The sequence below is a fragment of the Podospora pseudopauciseta genome, chromosome 4 (assembly GCF_035222475.1).
Source record: "Podospora pseudopauciseta strain CBS 411.78 chromosome 4, whole genome shotgun sequence".
Taxonomy (NCBI): Eukaryota; Fungi; Ascomycota; class Sordariomycetes; order Sordariales; family Podosporaceae; genus Podospora; species Podospora pseudopauciseta.
This window is the reverse complement of record NC_085894.1, coordinates 3,269,843-3,287,215: the sequence shown is the minus strand read 5'-3', so window position 1 is coordinate 3,287,215 and position 17,373 is coordinate 3,269,843. Positions and strand designations below refer to the sequence as shown.

At 49.2% G+C, this 17,373-nt stretch overlaps 3 protein-coding genes across 3 annotated transcripts; 1 reads left to right on the top strand and 2 right to left on the bottom strand.

Annotated features, from left to right (window-relative positions):
• The first annotated feature begins 486 nt into the window (after nucleotides 1–486).
• On the top strand, nucleotides 487–3,589 carry QC763_406450 (uncharacterized protein). The gene is made up of 3 exons (XM_062912282.1): nucleotides 487–1,437; nucleotides 1,494–2,001; nucleotides 2,060–3,589. The coding sequence occupies exons 1-3, from the start codon at nucleotides 931–933 to the stop codon at nucleotides 2,353–2,355; spliced, it is 1,311 nt and encodes a 436-aa protein (XP_062766113.1). The 5' UTR covers nucleotides 487–930; the 3' UTR covers nucleotides 2,356–3,589.
• Nucleotides 2,607–3,417, bottom strand: QC763_406460 (uncharacterized protein; the record flags this gene model as incomplete). The annotated part of the gene is made up of 2 exons (XM_062912283.1): nucleotides 2,607–3,071; nucleotides 3,181–3,417. 2 exons carry the CDS (start codon nucleotides 3,415–3,417, stop codon nucleotides 2,607–2,609), a joined length of 702 nt encoding a protein of 233 aa, XP_062766114.1.
• Nucleotides 3,590–13,451: 9,862 nt separating the features above from the next.
• Nucleotides 13,452–17,275, bottom strand: QC763_406470 (uncharacterized protein). The gene is made up of 3 exons (XM_062912284.1): nucleotides 17,020–17,275; nucleotides 16,157–16,894; nucleotides 13,452–16,096 (listed from the first exon to the last, which is right to left on the bottom strand). Exons 2-3 carry the CDS (start codon nucleotides 16,254–16,256, stop codon nucleotides 14,433–14,435), a joined length of 1,764 nt encoding a protein of 587 aa, XP_062766112.1. The 5' UTR covers nucleotides 16,257–16,894; nucleotides 17,020–17,275; the 3' UTR covers nucleotides 13,452–14,432.
• Between the last annotated feature and the right edge of the window lie 98 nt (nucleotides 17,276–17,373).

Sequence of the window (17,373 nt, the reverse complement as noted above, 5' to 3'; positions counted from 1 at the left end):
TGTTGATTGCTCTTAATAAGTTTGTAGTACTGGATTAGGTCTGGGAAAAGCTTACCCTTGGGGCTCTTATGGTGTTGTGCGTTTCTACCAGGGCGTCCTTCCGGCAGGAATCTTGTGAGGGAGTGAGGTTGAGTGCATGGGGGCCTGTTAAAGTTCCCATGTGAGTTGAGCTACATCCTACCACCCTTACCGCAAAATAATGAGATGCTAAAGTAGGTTAACATGCCTTGAAGGGTAGTCTATAGGCCTTTAAAAGATAGCTTATAGGCTTTTAAAGATAATTTATAGGCCTTTAATGATAGTTAATAGGCTTTAAAAGATCGTTTAAAGGCCTATTAGTTTACTTTTAAAGTATAGTTCATAGTGTAATATGGGTTAACCTACCTTTGTGTGTCAACTATTTTGTGGTGAGGGTGCCTACAACGCCAGAGCTCAGTGACCGAGCTTCTGGACCATCTGATCCCAGCTTTATCTGAGTATCTACAAGTCCTATCCCATGATTCTAATTAAATCATCTATTAGATCATCTCAGCTTAAACTCACGACACCTTATACATCGTCATCCTCTCTCGGCCTGCCATCGCAACCCTAACCCTTGCTTACCTGCCATCAGCGCCAACGGCCAACAACACGCAAGCAAGTGGAAGTATTCGTACTTTTCTTTCTGCACAGCCCCTGGATTTGATAATGTTTGGTAGCGTATGGCACTTCCTCTAGTTCTACACAGCCCCAAACACGCGTCATTCGACCCCATCCCTTCAATGTGGTCGTGCTGACCAAACCCTTGAAGAGCGTCGAGTCCACGACAACCCCAGCCGCATCATCAAAAGGGGAGAATGTCCAAGGCCGACTTTTTATAACACTCTTTGCATGTAAAGAATTTGAGAATATACCCTTGATCAAGAGCCACTTGTGCATCGTCAAACAAGGATGGACAACCACCACCCATCACCAACCTCTGACCACTGGGTTCCCTGCTCGACATGTTCCCCTGGGGGTGTCCCCGAATCAGCAGAAGACTCATCCGGGCCAGAGACTGCACCGGTATCAACCCCACATACCGGCACACCCCACACTCAAGAACCAGGAACCCGAGCCCGCCGAAGGCCAATCCCGCGAAAGGGACACACAAAGTCCCGGCTGGGTTGCTTCCACTGCAAGAGGCGAAAGGTCAAATGCCAGGAGACGATCCCCTCCTGCTCGAACTGCGCGAGGGTCGGACTGGTGTGTGAGTACCCTGAGCGGCCGAGAATGGCGTCGGCGTTTTCGGCTTCGGTGATAACGGTGGTCCCAACGAACAGCTTGCAGTCATCGACGGCTACGGTGTTTACGCAGGAGGATATGAGGTACTTTCATCACTTTTTGGTGACTGCGTACCCGCCTTTGCCGATACAGGGGGATCAGATTTGGATGCAGACGGCGTGTTTGTCGCATAGCGTAAGCTCTCAAACTTGGAGAACCCTCGGGAGTATCTTACGCTGACTGGGCACCAGTATGATTATCTTATGCATGCCATGCTTGGGCTGGCGGCGTCACATCTTGATTTGCATGGGGGGAATTGCTCTTCGCAAGCGCTGGCTCACCGTGTCAAGGCGATACAGTCTCTTAACAACAGTTTGAGTAAGCCTTGCTCTTCACAGGCTGAGGGGGATGCGAGGTTTGCTGCTATGATGGCTTTGGCGTTTCAAGCGAGCTGTATGGCTGAGGGTATGCCTGAGTTTCTCGCCATGTCTAGGGGGTGTCATATTATTGCAAATACCGCTATGGGTAGCATGAAGAACTCGTTGTTCCGTGAGTTTACACAGGAAGGGTACTGTGATAGCGTCCGACGAGTCATTGGGATCGTTCCCTTGGATTTGAGCGAGGATGAGGAGATTCTCATTGGTGACTTTTTGAAGTCTCTGAGGGCACTCGGACCTCTGTGTAAGAGCCCGCTGGAGGTCAAGTTCTTGGCTTCAACAGAGGCGATTGCAAAAGCTGCCAGGACGTCGGCGTCAGAAGGTCAGTACCAGTCCAGTCTTTCTGGGAGAGATCAAATGCTGACTTGCTACCTATACAGCCTTTTCTCAGTTTGCCGCCCTGTATTCCTTATTCAACCACTCCAGCAATGAAGAGTTCGCCCCCTTTATCGACCCCAACAACCATCCAGCCCAACTGCTCTTCATCCACTTTGTTCTCATCGAGTTTGCCATTGGGCACATTGCTCTCACTACGTGCAACAAAGGTGGGCGTTTTGCCTATCGAAAAAGAACCTGCATTGCCTGGATGGAGAAGCTTGCTGCCGGGCTGCCTATCGAGTACGAAAAATACGCAGAGTGGCCGATGAATTATGTCAGGAGGCTAGCTGCTCGCTAGGTGAACGGCCATCTCTTGACAACAACCTCACGCCTGAGTGTCACTTCCCCCCTCACTCTTCTTCCCCTCTGTCACCTCCCCCCTCTTCAAGCAAGCCCCCGGATGCCAAACACAAAACATCCCTATCGCCAGTAGCATCCCCGTCCCCTCAAACACCCAAAACAACCACTCATTCCGAAAGGCATACCCGTCAATCCCCTCCACGAACTCGACCAGCCGGTAAATGCACCTCACCTAGGTATTATCCATCATTAGCACCCTCCCTCCCTTTCCCCAACCAACCATCTCCAGTCAATTGAAGTACTCACGAAAATCAACCCACTCGACACCCAAACCGCCACCAGCAACCCCCCCCAACCTCCCCCCTTGCTCCCCAGCTGTTTCACCAGATAATTAAACCTCCCCAGAACCAAAAGAAAAACCCCCACTCCCGCAACCTGCACCGCCAGCCCAGCAACAAGCACGTCAACTCCCGATAGTGCCTTCAGTCCAGTCCAGTTCGCCGACGCGGCGATGGAGGTCCCAGACCCCTGGATCGCAGCGGCGAGGATGTCGAACCCGACGAAGAGGCGGGTTATGAAGCGGGTGGGGATCTTGAGGAGGGTGTGCCGGGTGGGGAGGGAGTGAGAGATCAGCCGGCCGAGGAGGAGGTAGTTCCCTGCGGCAAAGAGGAGGGGGGCGAGGACGTGGAGGGTGAGGGTTGCTATGAAGGCGGCCTTTTTTTGGGTTAGAAATTAGAGACAAGAAGAAGGGATGAGTGGGGTTGAGAGGGAGGGTTGGGCTGTGTTCGGGGGTAGGAAGGGGGTCTATAGGAGGGGGGCGTACAATGTTTCCCTGGTTCTTGACCGAGTATATCCTCACCGCGTAGCCTGCCACTTCCAGCAAAGCACCAAGAGGGAAGACGGTCATGTGCCAGGTCTTGTACCGGCAAAAGGTGAGGTAGGTGATGTAGAGACAGGCGAAGAAATAGAGGATCAGAAAGAGGATGGCGGGTGGCAGGGAAGGGGAGTACATCCAGACGGAGCCCTTTTGGAAGACTTGGGTGGTGGGGATTTTGGCCATTTTGACGGCTCCCTACGAGAAAAGGGGGAGACTTGCGTTGATGGAAAGGATCAGGCAATGAATTGAGAGAAGAGGGCGCTATATACACGGACATGTGTGTTGACATATTGTTCTTTTGGTTGTATAAGACGATACAAGGAGATATAAACGTTGTCGTCGGATCCATCCCGAGCAGAATCGTCATCATTCTCACTCTAATCCCTCCTAGACTACCAGTATGTGGTGTTCAAGTCTCCCATACGCCTCTTTACATCCTTCCAGCCAGACTTCAACCACCAACTCAGTCTTGGCCACAGCCCAATCTCGGGTTCCCTTGGTTAATCCGATTGGTTTGGCGACACTCTCATCTTTAAGCTTATTGCCTTCAAGCCTTGGCGGCCTCGTTTTAATGGTTAACGTCAAACAATTGGAGCAGTAGAACATTGCTGGACGATCAGACCGGAGGTGGTTGGCTGACAGCTTGTGTGACCTCCCATGCGAACGGTTTGCGTGTCCCGGCTCTCCCAATGCGAGGAATGCGAGTCAACAACCACGGTATTGGTGCGGCGCAGGAGCCTCCAAGATACTAAGCATCTCTTAAGGTATTCCGCCCGATGACGGGAAAGAAGGTTAATAGAGCTCGTATATTCCGCATTCTTCAACCTGTCAGGTCTTTTGTTGTCCTTATTTCCCATTACAACTTGTGATGTCGGCCATCGTATGTATCCTGCCAAGACTTAGTCGAAAAGGGGGCATAAATAGGGGTAGCGGTATCTTCATAAGAGGCAAAAACAAATGCACCAGCGAATTATCTATCCACAACCTTTCAGATGAAATTTGCTTGGAACAAGTACACAATATTTTCCCCTCTTTGGTTGTATATATCTGTTCTCTTGCATAGAAGGTAAATTTTATAAGCTTGCGATCAGTCTCGGATAACATCTAGATCAAGCTGAGACGATGTTGAAGCAAGTCAGGACAACACTATGGCAAAGCTAGGGCGTAACGATTAGAAGCACCGAGACGTAACACTGGTTTGCAAAGATGGTGTGGTCGAGCGTAGATAACATAGTCTGTTACAACTCTCCCTCACTCTTTGCGCAACAGCTCTTAGGCCAGGTAGTCTCAAGCGAGGACAACATTCCCATTGGCATCAAGGTAAACCACATGCCAACCTCATCCAAGTCCGACGGCTTCTTTCACTCCCATTCTCCTAACACCAGCCAACCCAGAAAAAGCCGACTCCTTCCATCAAAGCAAGCCCGAGCACCACCCATCCAACGACACCCTCCGACTCTTCCCGTCCACCAGACCCTGCACGTCATTACGCTGGCCGTGCCTCTCCGATCTACCCCTCGACCCCCTGCCCCATGATTCTCCCCATCCGTGCGCTCATGCATAGCCAGCCAGGCGAGAGAAATGCATAGCTAATTCAGCGCCAGGTTTGACAGCTCAGGTACGTAAGCCGCCCCATGGAAGAACACAGCCTAGTTTGGCATGTGAAGATGGGCCACCACCACAAACTGAGTGAAGAAGAGCATGGCTTCATCATGGAGCAAAAGCCCAACTCCCGGTAACTCGGTGGTCAGCCACAAGAGTGTCTGGTACCGAAGAATGAACAGTCAGGAAACAACATGAATACACACCAACAAATGCTCCAGACTACCGGGCAATATGCTACCTACCTCAACATCGCGACCCTGGATGGCCCGTTTACCCGCAAACCTGAAGCACATGCTTCCGGTCTTGCACTCATGTCGACGCTTGCACGTGAGTTTTCGCATCATCAAGGGCCAGAAGCCTGAAGGAAGATAGATAGCCAGACCCCTTACGGCCCGCCGTGAGTCCCGTTGGCTTGCGTTGGTGTCTGTTTCCACGATTAAAAGACATAGTGCTCTGACCAAGAAAACAATAAAGTCAGAGATAAAGCGATAAGTTCATAAAACGAAAATTGAAAGTGAATTGATCTCGGGTGATGAAAATTACTAGCCGTCATGATATCATCTTATTTTCTCACACAGAATGTCAAAGTTATGAAGCGGAGAGCTTGAAACAGCTTTCCTCGGAGACTACCATTAGATCTCTCACTGGAGAGACGCTTCAAGTTCATTACCTGGTCTTTGTGAACCTCATCCAGTAACACCATGAGAATAAACAACAGATTGTAGGTGCCAGTGAGGCTAGCCCTGGCTGTCAGTTGGTCCAACACATAAATGTCTTATCAACCGCAGGGTCATTGGACCACATGCCAAATTTGGAGGCCACTCAACCCTTCCGAGGAAAGACATCAAAAGACAACAGATGCGAAGCCAGAGCCCACGAGCTTACCTTTTCCCTGCAAAAAGCCACGATCTTGCATACCTCTCCGACAACTTGACTTCAAGCACACCACGTGGTGACCCACCCCTTCACTCTGGAATCTGCAAAGACACACAGACTGGCACGGTGCTTTCCATCCCCGGTTTGTTCTCTCCATGTCCTAACACTCCCGGGTGTACAGCTTTACTGCTAAAATCATGATGTAAACCCAGGCCCTGTGCAGCCCTGGCTCCATCATCCGGCATTCGCCAAGCTTTGGCCGAGGCAGAAGAAAGGGTGTGTGTGCTGTCAGGTTGCCATCCTTTACAGTAATGGAGGCTGGAAGAGTCCAGACGAACGTCCACTGTGACAAGCACGTGGGCGATACTGGTGGTCTCAGAAGGGCTCTGAGCTCTCGCCACGTCGTGCTTTCGGTGGACCTGACCTCGCCATTAACCCGTCTGAGGGCCCCAAAGTACCGTGTACATCGCTAGATGTACACTCAATGCCCAGCGTCTCGTTTGCCCAGCAGCAAGAAGAACCGAGTCAGTCGCCATCCCAACTCTGGTCATCGACTCTAGGTGAAACGGCTTCTTCCTCAATACCAAACTCGTGCCCGTTGTGGCCCTGTCATCGAGTCAGTCTCCTCAGTGGCGGGCGGGTAGCGGAAGACGTTTCAGGGTCAAAATGAACGGTAGCCTCGGCGCTCGTGGCCAACTACTATTCATGTTCATGTGTCAAGAGTATCCCATCCAAGTCAGAAACGTGGTGTGGACGGCGAGTTCTTCTAGAAGCCTTCCTAACACGGAGTTGGTTACCGTTCCGATTCCAGGATGGATGCCGGAGACCTAACCGAGGTTTGAAACGCTGACCGGAGCGGGGAGAAGATCCAATCCTGACTACACCTTGATACGCCGATGACCGACAAAGGGCCGACCCATCAGACCGGCCGAGTTCAAGCCGTTAACTTTGACAAACAGAGCATATTGAATCCTTGTTGATTGCATCATCCATTTTAGACGATGCCCAATCTGTGTGTCGACGTTTTGGGACATTGATTTGAGACTCCCAACCTGCTCACCGTGCCCAATCTTGATGAACCAGTACGTAACGGTTATTCAGACCATGTGGAAGCGAATACCTATTATCGCTGTCTCTCGGCCGTAGGTTCGTTGTGTGTCGAGGTGAGAGTGGGAAGTTGACCAATGAGGTGTAAGAGAGGGTTTAGTTCGGACTCCCGACTAAACAGTGTGTATTCAAAACATCCGGGACCAGACCATGGAAGTAGGCGCGCCAAGTATACATATGTGCTGCAAGACGGCGTCGAAGAAGATGCTGCAAGCAAGATGTCGATCAATTCCTGTTGTCAGCAGTTTCTTTAGCTTCCTCTGCGAGAGAACCAGAGGACAGGATCCAAAACCGTGAAGCTTCTGTTGGCCGTGGATGTGTTCCGGATGGCGATGACAAATCCCCCACGCTGGCATCCGAGATGGCTCGCAGAGGACAGGCCAGCTGGATATCACCATGACCGTGGCAGTGAGCATTGTTTGGCTCGGAATGGCCTGGGGAGGAGAAGAGTTGGCCGAGCGGAGGGGCAAGACATGAAAAAAATGCAGCATTGCAGTCAGAAAAAAAGTCGGTGAGCGGGCAGGAAGAAACGGGCCACGATGATTTGTACACGATGGCTGGCGGGGACGGGCAGCAACAAGTCAACGGCAGGGTCGTTAAGGCTTATCAGCGGGAGTGATGCAACTCGACACCTCCTTCCCGCAAAGCTCCCCTCCTGCCTCCTCCTGCCTCCTGTATTGCTGCTGCAATGCTCCTGCCTCGATGCAGCTTCGTGCGGGGCTTGCTGCTGTCGTGCATGGAAGGCGTGCTTGCTGCGGAAGCTACGATCCAACCGAAGGCCTGATGCGTTGTTGCCGTCTCCATTCGCTCTTATGGTTATTTTGAATAAATCATTTTTCAAAAAAGAATATTCCGGTTTTCTGATTGCTGGGGATATCAATATGTACATACCGCCTCACTGCAAGCCTCCTGCAACAACCTGCCTGTTCCCTTTGGAGTCTCTCGCGGATCTCATCCCCGCCATCCACATGGAACCCGTTCTGAAACTGTTCAAGATGGACCGTTATCTATCCATCTCCGAGGACAACACCCGATCATGCGAAGTATTTCGACAATCTCGTCGAGGCGTCTTAGACGTGGGATGAGACCGAGACCAAGGCCGTCAGCGGCAGTCCCAGCTTGGTCGATATGACGGCGTGACGTTCATTCTCATTGGGGCTCTTTTTACGACACCTCATCTCAAGTCTCTTCCGATCACGGGGTTACAACACCAAACTCTCTTGGTCATGATAGTGTTGACGTGGTCCTCACGGAGCCGGGGACCCCCATCTTCCATCGAGATCTGTCTGATCTTGAGATCTGCGCCCTTTCCGAGAATAATGCAGGCAAGCGGTAGGTAAGCGCTGCTCGAAAAACGGGATGCTCACCGACTGTTCCAGTGTTCATGTGTTGAATGCAAGAGAAGCTCAGCTTCCCGGCTTCTCACCGAGTTTAGGGCTGTGTCATCCCCGCAAAGCTCCGTAGCGTCTCCCAGTTTCCCCGCGTCTCTTGGGTTTAGCGATTCCAGCACGAGAACATTGTGAAATTAGCGCAGCTTTGGGCGTCTATTTTAGTGCTCTGCCACAATTGGCATCGAAACGGACTAGCAGATAGCGTCACCTCCAGTGCCGTTAAATCAAAATCTCCAGTTGAGTCTAGCTAGGGAGCAAGGCATAGCGGCTTTTACGCAGCGTAGTCTAACTGTCTTAGGTAAAATATTTGAAAACATAAAAATATATTAAAACTATAGCTAAAAATACGTCCAATTCATATCTAGAAATACAGTAATCTTTTAACTTACTTATATATAAATTAACAGCGTAGAACTACTTGATTCTTATATTTTTTTGAGAACTATTAAAGGCTTTATAATTGCAAAGCTTTATCATTAACCTACTAGATAATCACTGTTGAAAATTTTGTTTGTTATAGATCAACTATATAGCAAGGCAGAGTAGAGACTGCAGCAGGCCGTAGAGACCAATCAAGTAAAATATAACGTCGAAGCTGCAAGACAACGGTGCGCTCGCCTCTTAGCAGAGCTGAGCTGGATCAGTAAGCTCAGCAGGTGAGCGTGGTAAGCTAGGTACGGAAGTACCTAGAGAATTAAGGTCTATATATACAGAGGAACTAGCTGATGTTGATAGATAGTTCCACAGTATGTAATACAAGTCACAATCGTTGGTATCTAGATTATTGTGATTGAGACAAGCCATTTGTTGTACACTGTTAAGATGTACTAAACCAGAATTGTTTAGAAGTGCTTTTAACCAGTATACCTTTCAGAAGTTCTAGATAGAAGTTTGTCACAATGTTTCATATATATATATAAGCTTAAAAATCCTGTAACGAAATGCACTTACAGTGTCTATAGTGCAGCAAAAATAGCTTATATAATATCTGTAGCTCACTACTAAGTGTATTAGGGCCACAGCATTATAGACGCGGTAATAATAAAGTAATAGAGGGTAACCTTCTATAATTTAGTAATAGATTGCTATATACTAACGTAAAACTCTATAGTAGGGTTCGTACTTAACTACTACCTTATATCTCTAAAGTCTTTGCACATTACAATAGGTAAATAAGCTAGAGTTCGACTTAGAAGACGATGATTTAGCTGTGTTTCGCTAAAAAACGTGCTCACGCCTATACAAAATAAAGAAAATTTAGCTACTAGCCTACTGTAAATGCGGGTAATCGTAAGCTTATTGAGACACATCTTCTACAGAGCACTTATAGGGCCTTTAATAGTGTAAATATAAAATCTAAGCTATTTTGGTTTATAGTAGCGCTGGATGCAAGGCCTTAAAAAGGCTTATAGCATTAGTAAATACTTTGTAGGGTTGCCGGGTAGGTGCTATACGAGATATCTTAGCTGCCAGCACTAATTTTATCTTAACTAACGCCACGTTATAATAAACCTTTATCCAGAACCTCTAAAAGAGATACTAGTTGAAGTCACTTCTAAATAATCCTAGTTCGTTATTAGTCTATTTTATTTACCTAGACTGTAAGCTCCGCTTAATCGCCTAGTCTAGTCCTAATTGGTTTTTTGCGATTACCTATTCCCAAAACCGTAACACGTAGTATTACAGCAGTAAACTCACTGTAAAATAGGCTTTACAACGACTAATTTTAATAATTATATTAAAATAGATGCTATTAAAGCCTGTAAAATATAGGCTTAAATAGCTATCGGTGTAGTATACTGAGGGCGAAAAAGACTTTGACTGCAGCATTCGATAGTTGCCGAGGTACGGAAAGAAGGTAGATTATAGGAACGGCGCCCTGTAATATACATAAGGTAATTACTATAATATAGGCTTGTGAAGCACTAATAAATATAGTAAACTAGTATATTAATTAAACTTATAAGCTAAGAAATATCACAATGAATAGAGTATGAAGCAAAGGACTTATAAGCCGTCGGTCCTCCTTTCGCTCCCCGAGGCTGACTCCGTTTCCGAGCTTAAAGGCCTGCTAAGTACGATAGTTAAAATAAGGTTACAGGCTACGTTATAAGCTACGTTGCACTACCGTTTGACCGTTGCAGGGAACTAGCCTTAGCGCTCGGCTTTCTAGGACTTTAGGTTGCTTCAAGGAGCCGAATTCCGATCCGGTAACCGTAGTTCTTAAGCACTGCTGACCTAAGCTATTATATTGCCTCTAAGGCCCTGCATTTTACAAAGCTCAGATATACTATAAATCTATAAATAAAAGCTGTATTTTAATAAATTACTTAGATATACGTACTTATGAAATCCCTTAACTTAATTAATATTATAACTTCAGTTATATTAGTTATTTTATGCCTAAATTTTTAAACTACGTTATAATTAATTAAGTAACGCTTAAGATATATATTAGTAGTATGTAGCCTAGGCATCTATAAATAAATTAAAAAAATATTAATTGAAAAATAAAAATTTGAAAATCGCAAATAGGCGCAGGCCTTAGGTATAGCAGGTCTAGCTAGGAGCTAGTCCAAATTATCAGTCATCTAAGAAAGTCCCATGTCAGCAAGTAACCAAACGGGTGAACAATGGGGCTTATTCAAAATGCTGTCTCCCATTGGCCCCACCTTTAGCTACTGCCTTCAACATCCGCCATCGACATCTCCGTCAATAGCTGCCTGTTTTCGTAACTCGTACCGTTTTCCCATACACACGATAACCGCCGCAAGCTCTACCGCTTCTAGGTCCGTTTTGTCAGCCTTTCACCATTGTACTTTGACTTTCCGGTTCAAAGTCTTTGAGCACCCTCGTGGCCTTGTCTGTTCACCCCGCAGCCGCCCGATGCGGGGCTCCGGAGACCCCGGATCGGTGGACCGATTGACCCCAGACTTCACTCGGACATCATCGCGCTGTGCTTACGCTGCCATCGTCAAAGTTGATATTCAGGGGTCCTACCTATATGGGTTGTGTAACAAAAATAATACACACTCACACTAACAGCCACGCAAAATCACCAACAAAGAAAGGCTGAGACGGTGTCTATCGACACCGGCAAACACCGGCAGCCGCGAGCTCTTGATCAAGGTGGATCTGACGGCGAGTATGTTGTGCAGGCAATAGAGGCGTCGCTTCAATGTGGGTCAAGCAAGCAATGTATGTCTCGGGATCGCGTTTGCTCTTGTGCCGCATATATCATATCCACCCTCACCTCTGCCCAACTGACAATTGGGCCTAGTCTCATCAGATTCCTGGCGAGCCTGCATGCATTGACATTCTTCAAAATCTCTCATAACCTCATGACCTCTTCTCAGCGCTACCCCGACCCCTCCCCTTTTTGACACCTTTGCAAACAACAATGGTTGAACTGGCGTTTCTTCCACTGACCTCCACGGCCCGGTGCCCCTGAAAGACAACGGCCGGGAGATGTTGCAAACCATGGATCAAAGACCGCCACATTCCGGGGTAAACAATAAGGACAGCCAGGCATGGACAATGACCGAAAACGTGGGCATGGCAAGGCACCCTCCGCCGCCGCCTCCGGGCTTCACTTCTTCACGCCGGCAACCCAGAATTCTAGACCCCGGGGAGATGCGCTCAAACGGTTGGTAGGGTACCACCCGCCCTCGCATTCAGGTAGTACCGCAGGGTTTTTCAATGCCTATTCTACTACCCTAAGGCTCTGGACAACTCAGCAATACACTCTCATCAGTTCTCATCATCTTGGGTTTCTCCCAAACCGAGCAATTGAGAGGGTATACTGCCCGGCAGTGGAGATGAATGCAACGCACCCCTTTGGACAACAAAGATATGCTTCTGGTCTGAAGTTTTCGAACGGGGGGTGTTCTGGACCCTTGGGAGGAGCAGCTGGCAGCCTCACCAACCGGCAAAATGGAGGGGATAAAGTCGTACCCGTTCGGTAGTGCGCGTAGCTTGAAAGCCACTGGATGGTGGAGGGAGGCAGGTACCGAAGTACCTGTCGTGGGAAGAATTAACGACGCCCCTGGTAAAGTGACATTTGCACACACCATGCCGGGGAAGGGTTGGGTAGGAGGGGGAGGTGTCCGAGTAATTTATTTGTATTCATGGTTTGTACCATTCGAGGTTGGTGTACGGATTTAGAGATTCATATCAAAGCAACGGCACATAATAATCCTCGCAAAATGGTCAAGATATTCCGAGGCCAAGATCCAGAGCATGGCCACTGGCTGTCCAGATCTCAGAAACTTGTCATTGGACAAGCCCAAAAGCCTAGGGCAATCAGATCTCAAGACCCTGATCGAGGCGGCATCCCCCATCCCAAGGCTTGATTCCTTTGTTCACCTAAAGTCCACCACAAATACACGTGGTCCTTGATATAGGTAAGCAACTGGTTTTGTGGAGGATCCGTGAAGAAACAAAGAAAAAGCTTCTTTTTCTTTCCCCGTGACAGGAAGGAAACGGTTACTAAGTTGCAGCAGACAGCCACCCCTTCGTGGGAGAGAGAAAGAAACAAGAGCTTCACATGTCAAAACTTTCACGAAACATGACGCAGCCTGCTTAGCAGCAGACCGACGACCATCTGAAGTTCGAAAAACACAATGAGAATATACCGGGATAAAACGGAGACCTACCTACCTGCCTACCTACGAGCCGTTAAACTAACTCACACGCTCCCCTATCTTCATCACAACTACGTGCCCATCACAAGATATGGAATCTCTTTATCACGAGTCCTCATCAATGCAAAAGGCAACCCTCTTTTGAAACTCACAAACAAAACATCGCCCATTTGTACACACTGTGACCACAGCAAAGAAACATCGTACCACTACACCCACCACCACGGGAGGCGTTCTCGAACACCCCCTTCTTTCCCCGTCGAAGCCTTCCCCCGCATCGTGCCAAATGTCAAATGTCAAGTTGTCAAAAGACATTAGGTACCAGAGACATGTTATGTGTAAAAGTCCATGTAAAATGGAATTTCACATGCTTTTCCCAGGCTTCAAGATTGGAAAAACGTGGATCATGGCGCCCCTCTCATCATGGAACAGACACTACACTTCCCCGCATTTTCATCATGCCATGCACCACCAAGACGTTGTTGACATTTGACAGTGCCGTATGTTCCCGGACCTAGGATAAGGTGACACACAATACCGCTTCTTAAAGGATCATCAAATCACAGCAGCAGTCACAATCAAGCAATAAGCACAACTAGTTGTCATAATAATTTTCATTTTGTTTTGTTCTGTTCTTTTTGAGTTAATTTTCTGTTTTTTTTGTTCCATTTTCCTTTTCATAATCAAGGAATTTAGTTTCCTATTCTTTCCCCCCCATCTCCCTCCATCCATTTAGCCCGCATTGTTTTGCAACACGCAATTCTTTTTTGTCACCATCACCCACCACCCCTTCCTCCTTGCTAGCTCTGCGTGCCCCACACAACTTTGCCAACCGCCACCACCACCACCACCAGGAGAAGGGTCCGATCCGGCTCAGCCATAACGTACATACACCCCCGCCCACCTAAAGTCCACCGCCAGTCCGTCCGACCCTTTTTCGTTGCTCCTCTTTTTTTTTTGATTTTTTTTTTGATGCGTGGTGTGTTGTGTGTGCATGTGAAGAAAGAAAAAACTTGCAATGGCCCAATCCCATGACCAATTGCTATGACAGAAGATAAAAACAGTCGATCAGGTTGGGAAAAAAACAATGCTGACTGATCGTGGTATCATGTGACCCCAAAACCAAAAATAAGAAAAAAAAAACGCCGGTTCAAATGTTTGCACAATGATGAAAAGCAGAAAAGCTCTCCCAACCAAAGAGAGCTCGAGGGCAGTGATGCCATCCATTGTAAACATCGGTCAAAAACCATAGCCACGCCAAGCCCAAGACCATTCGACCCCCAAATTAGTTTCCCCTTTCCCACCTCCCAGATATTAAGGGGTCGAATTGATGAATGCAATGCCGGAACGAAAAGATGCCCATTAAACTGCAAAACGCCTTCCGATTCATGCATGATGTGTCGTAAAACCGTAGCCGCTTTCGCAAATGCTCGAATCAAAAAATAATACACGACAGCATGACCGCTTGCCAGATGCCACGGTTGCTGCCTCCCTGGGTATCTTAAAAGTAAAGACGTGTGTGTTATGTGCGATGATGGGTTATATGTCGTGGTTGATGTGTTTGGCCGGTGGGTGTTTACCAGCCTTGAGCATGGTAGCCGGTGAAGGCGTTCTTGTCGAAGACTTGGTCGTCCCAGACCCGGTTGTTGGTCTCGTTGTCCTTCTTCATGTAAGGACGTTCTGGATATTGCTTGAGATTGGCAACATCGTGGGAAGTGTGGCGTCGCTTAAGGACGGCATTAGCAGTCGACGTTTTTTGCGACCGTTCGTGGAGAAGGTTTCTTCGGAGAGACTCTGTGAGCTCGGTAGCCAGCATGTTGCGCCGAGTGGTGCGCGGGGAGAAGGCGGCCTGATGGTGCATCCCCATGGCCATTGTGTTGATGGGCTGAGCTTGGGACCGAGGAATCTCGGTGATCGGGCGCATTGGGGGGGCGCGAGAAGGGCCCCTGTTCTTCATCATGAGTGGCGCGTCATCCGAGTCATTCGGGGAAGCGACGACGGATGGTCCGTTAAGTGCGGCTCGAGTGCGGGGGATGGCCGAGGTAGACTGCGAAGCAATATTGGAGTACTTTTGAGCACGGCTAAGACCGCTGTTGCCCGCCAAAGCGAGAGTGAGGAGAGATCGCCTTGAGGTAAGGTTGGCAGTTGAGTCAACGCGCTTGAAGTGGATCTTGTCCTCCATGCTTGACTTGCCACTCTCCTCGGCCGACTCGTCCTCCTCCCAGTCATCCTCATCATCATCAATTGCACTCTCGTCAAGATACTCGGACTCAGAGTCACTGATAGCAGAAGACTCGAATGTTTGGGTAACCACCTCGTTGTTGAAGGAAGCAGTCTTCTTGTGCGCGTTCATCACGGAGGGGGCTCTGTTGAGGACTTCGGGGACCTTGAGAGATCCATCCTCGTCTGACGAGGCAACTCCAAGCTGGAACATCTTGGACTTGGCCGGGACCTGCTTTCTGATCTCGACCTTTTCGGGGCTGTAGGAGTTATCTGAGCCCGATGAGCACGACCCAGAACCGCCAAGAGCAAACCTCGCAGCTTGCTTCTTGGGCTGGACAAACTTGGGCGCTGGGGCCTCAGTAGGAAGAGGGATGGCGTCATTGTGAGAAGCGGGAGAAGCGGCTGGCGAGGTAATACGGCACGCAGGCAACGGAGAGGTGGAAAAGCCACGGGTCACAATTGTCTGCATTGCCGGCTCCTCGGGAGTGTTTTCGGGCTCTGAGGGCAGGGAATGAGGAGTGTTCTGTTCGGAGGTCTGGGGGGATTCGTCGGTGGTGGAGCCGGAGTGTTCGCTGTCGGGTAGGCACGATGGCTTCTCTTCGATCGATGCAGGGAGCGTGTACTCAATGGGTTGAAGAGGGGCCTTTCCATCCATGATTTGAACGACCATCTTCTCCAACTCGTCCGAAGTGATGTGCCTTTCACGGCCTCGACTACGGCTGCTGGCGCAAGAATCCTGTCTGAGTATCCTTGGGCGTACAATGTCCAAGGGGGCTTGCTCGGATGAAAGGTCAACGGCCTCTTCGTCAGCGACCGAGTCGACGCTGGCGGAGAGCTGCGGAAGCTCCTCATCGCTCGCGCCGCGAGGATATTGAATATCTCGGGGTTGGCTTGTGGCGGAGGACGAGACGAGAACTTCACCGTTCTCGCAGCAAAAGGTTTCTCTGTTCCAGAGGCGCCAACTGAGGTTTTCTAGTCTTCTGCCGTGGGCAACTGAGTCACGGCATCTGGCGAAAACTGCGATAGTGTGTTAGCACGACTTGGGCCGCAGAGAGCCGAGTCGAGTCAGAAACTCACCTGTCCACATGCTGAATAGGTTCTCTGGTTTGGTGGTGTCCACCTTGTGAATGACATTGGCGTCCACTGTGAGGACGGGTATCTCTAAGGACTGCGGCATGATGACTGCTGTGGCTGCTCGGGTGCTCGAGCAGATTCTACAGTGCAGTCAGGATGAATCGTGGCAAATTATTCGCGACGGTTGATCGCGAAGGTCGGTCCCACGTATTTGAAGGAATCAAAGGTTTTCGAAGCGATCCGTACGTTTTTGGGGATCTGCTCTTCACCAACGGCGCACGTTCGAGACCTGGCGGATTGCTCGTATTGGCTCGGATGGACGTCTGGAAACTCTGGTTGTGGTGATTGTAGTCGAAGTCTGTTTCTCCTAGTCGATCTTCCAGCTCAAACTGTTGGTGGACCCGTCGACGTTTTCTCTTTTTCTGTGCGGCGACGACTGATGGAGTGAGTCGCAGCGAAAGTCTTGTTCGTCGGTAACACTGTAGCTTCGATTCGAAGAGCAGGTAGTTGTTACTGGTGATCGAATATCGAATGTCGACGATGTTGGTTCAAGGTCGGGTGGTAGACCAGAGATGGAGAGGGAAGGGAGGTGTGTGTGGTGGGGAGCGGATGTTCATGTAATAAAGACAATTGTAGGGACGCCGGGTGGTGGATCGGCCCTGGGTGCGTGGGAGTTGGGTGGGAAGTGGATTTCAATTGCGCGGTGAATAAAACCAATTGCCTTGGGCAGGTACCCACGACCTGAGAGAGCCCCCCTGTCAGCGTACCTTATCCCTGTCGCTCGCAGTCGCCGGTACATGTACAAGACAACAAGTTCCCGACGTACCGACAGGGACCTGAAAGCAGGGGGGGGGGGTAAAAGGCACCTGAAGGTTCCAGGTTCTCTTCCAAAAGTCACTCTTTCCCCGCAAAAACTGCCGTCGTTATTGTCAGCAAAAGCCCTCCTTTTCTTCCTTTTCTTTGATGCCCCTTGTGAAAACGGATGAGCTTGTGATCTATGAAGGGCACACGCGGCCACCTATTCTTGCTGGGACAGACAGGACGCTTGCTCTGACGAACTCTTGAGGGCAGTTCTGACACCTGGGCAGGGGGTTTTGGCTTCTCGGGACTCAGGGATAAGTGTGCAATTCGCACGCACGAACGGACCGAAAAGCCTTGAGCTAGAGTGGGTTGACACTTATCCTTATGGGGCAAGAGTATGAAGAAGATGGTGCCCCAGA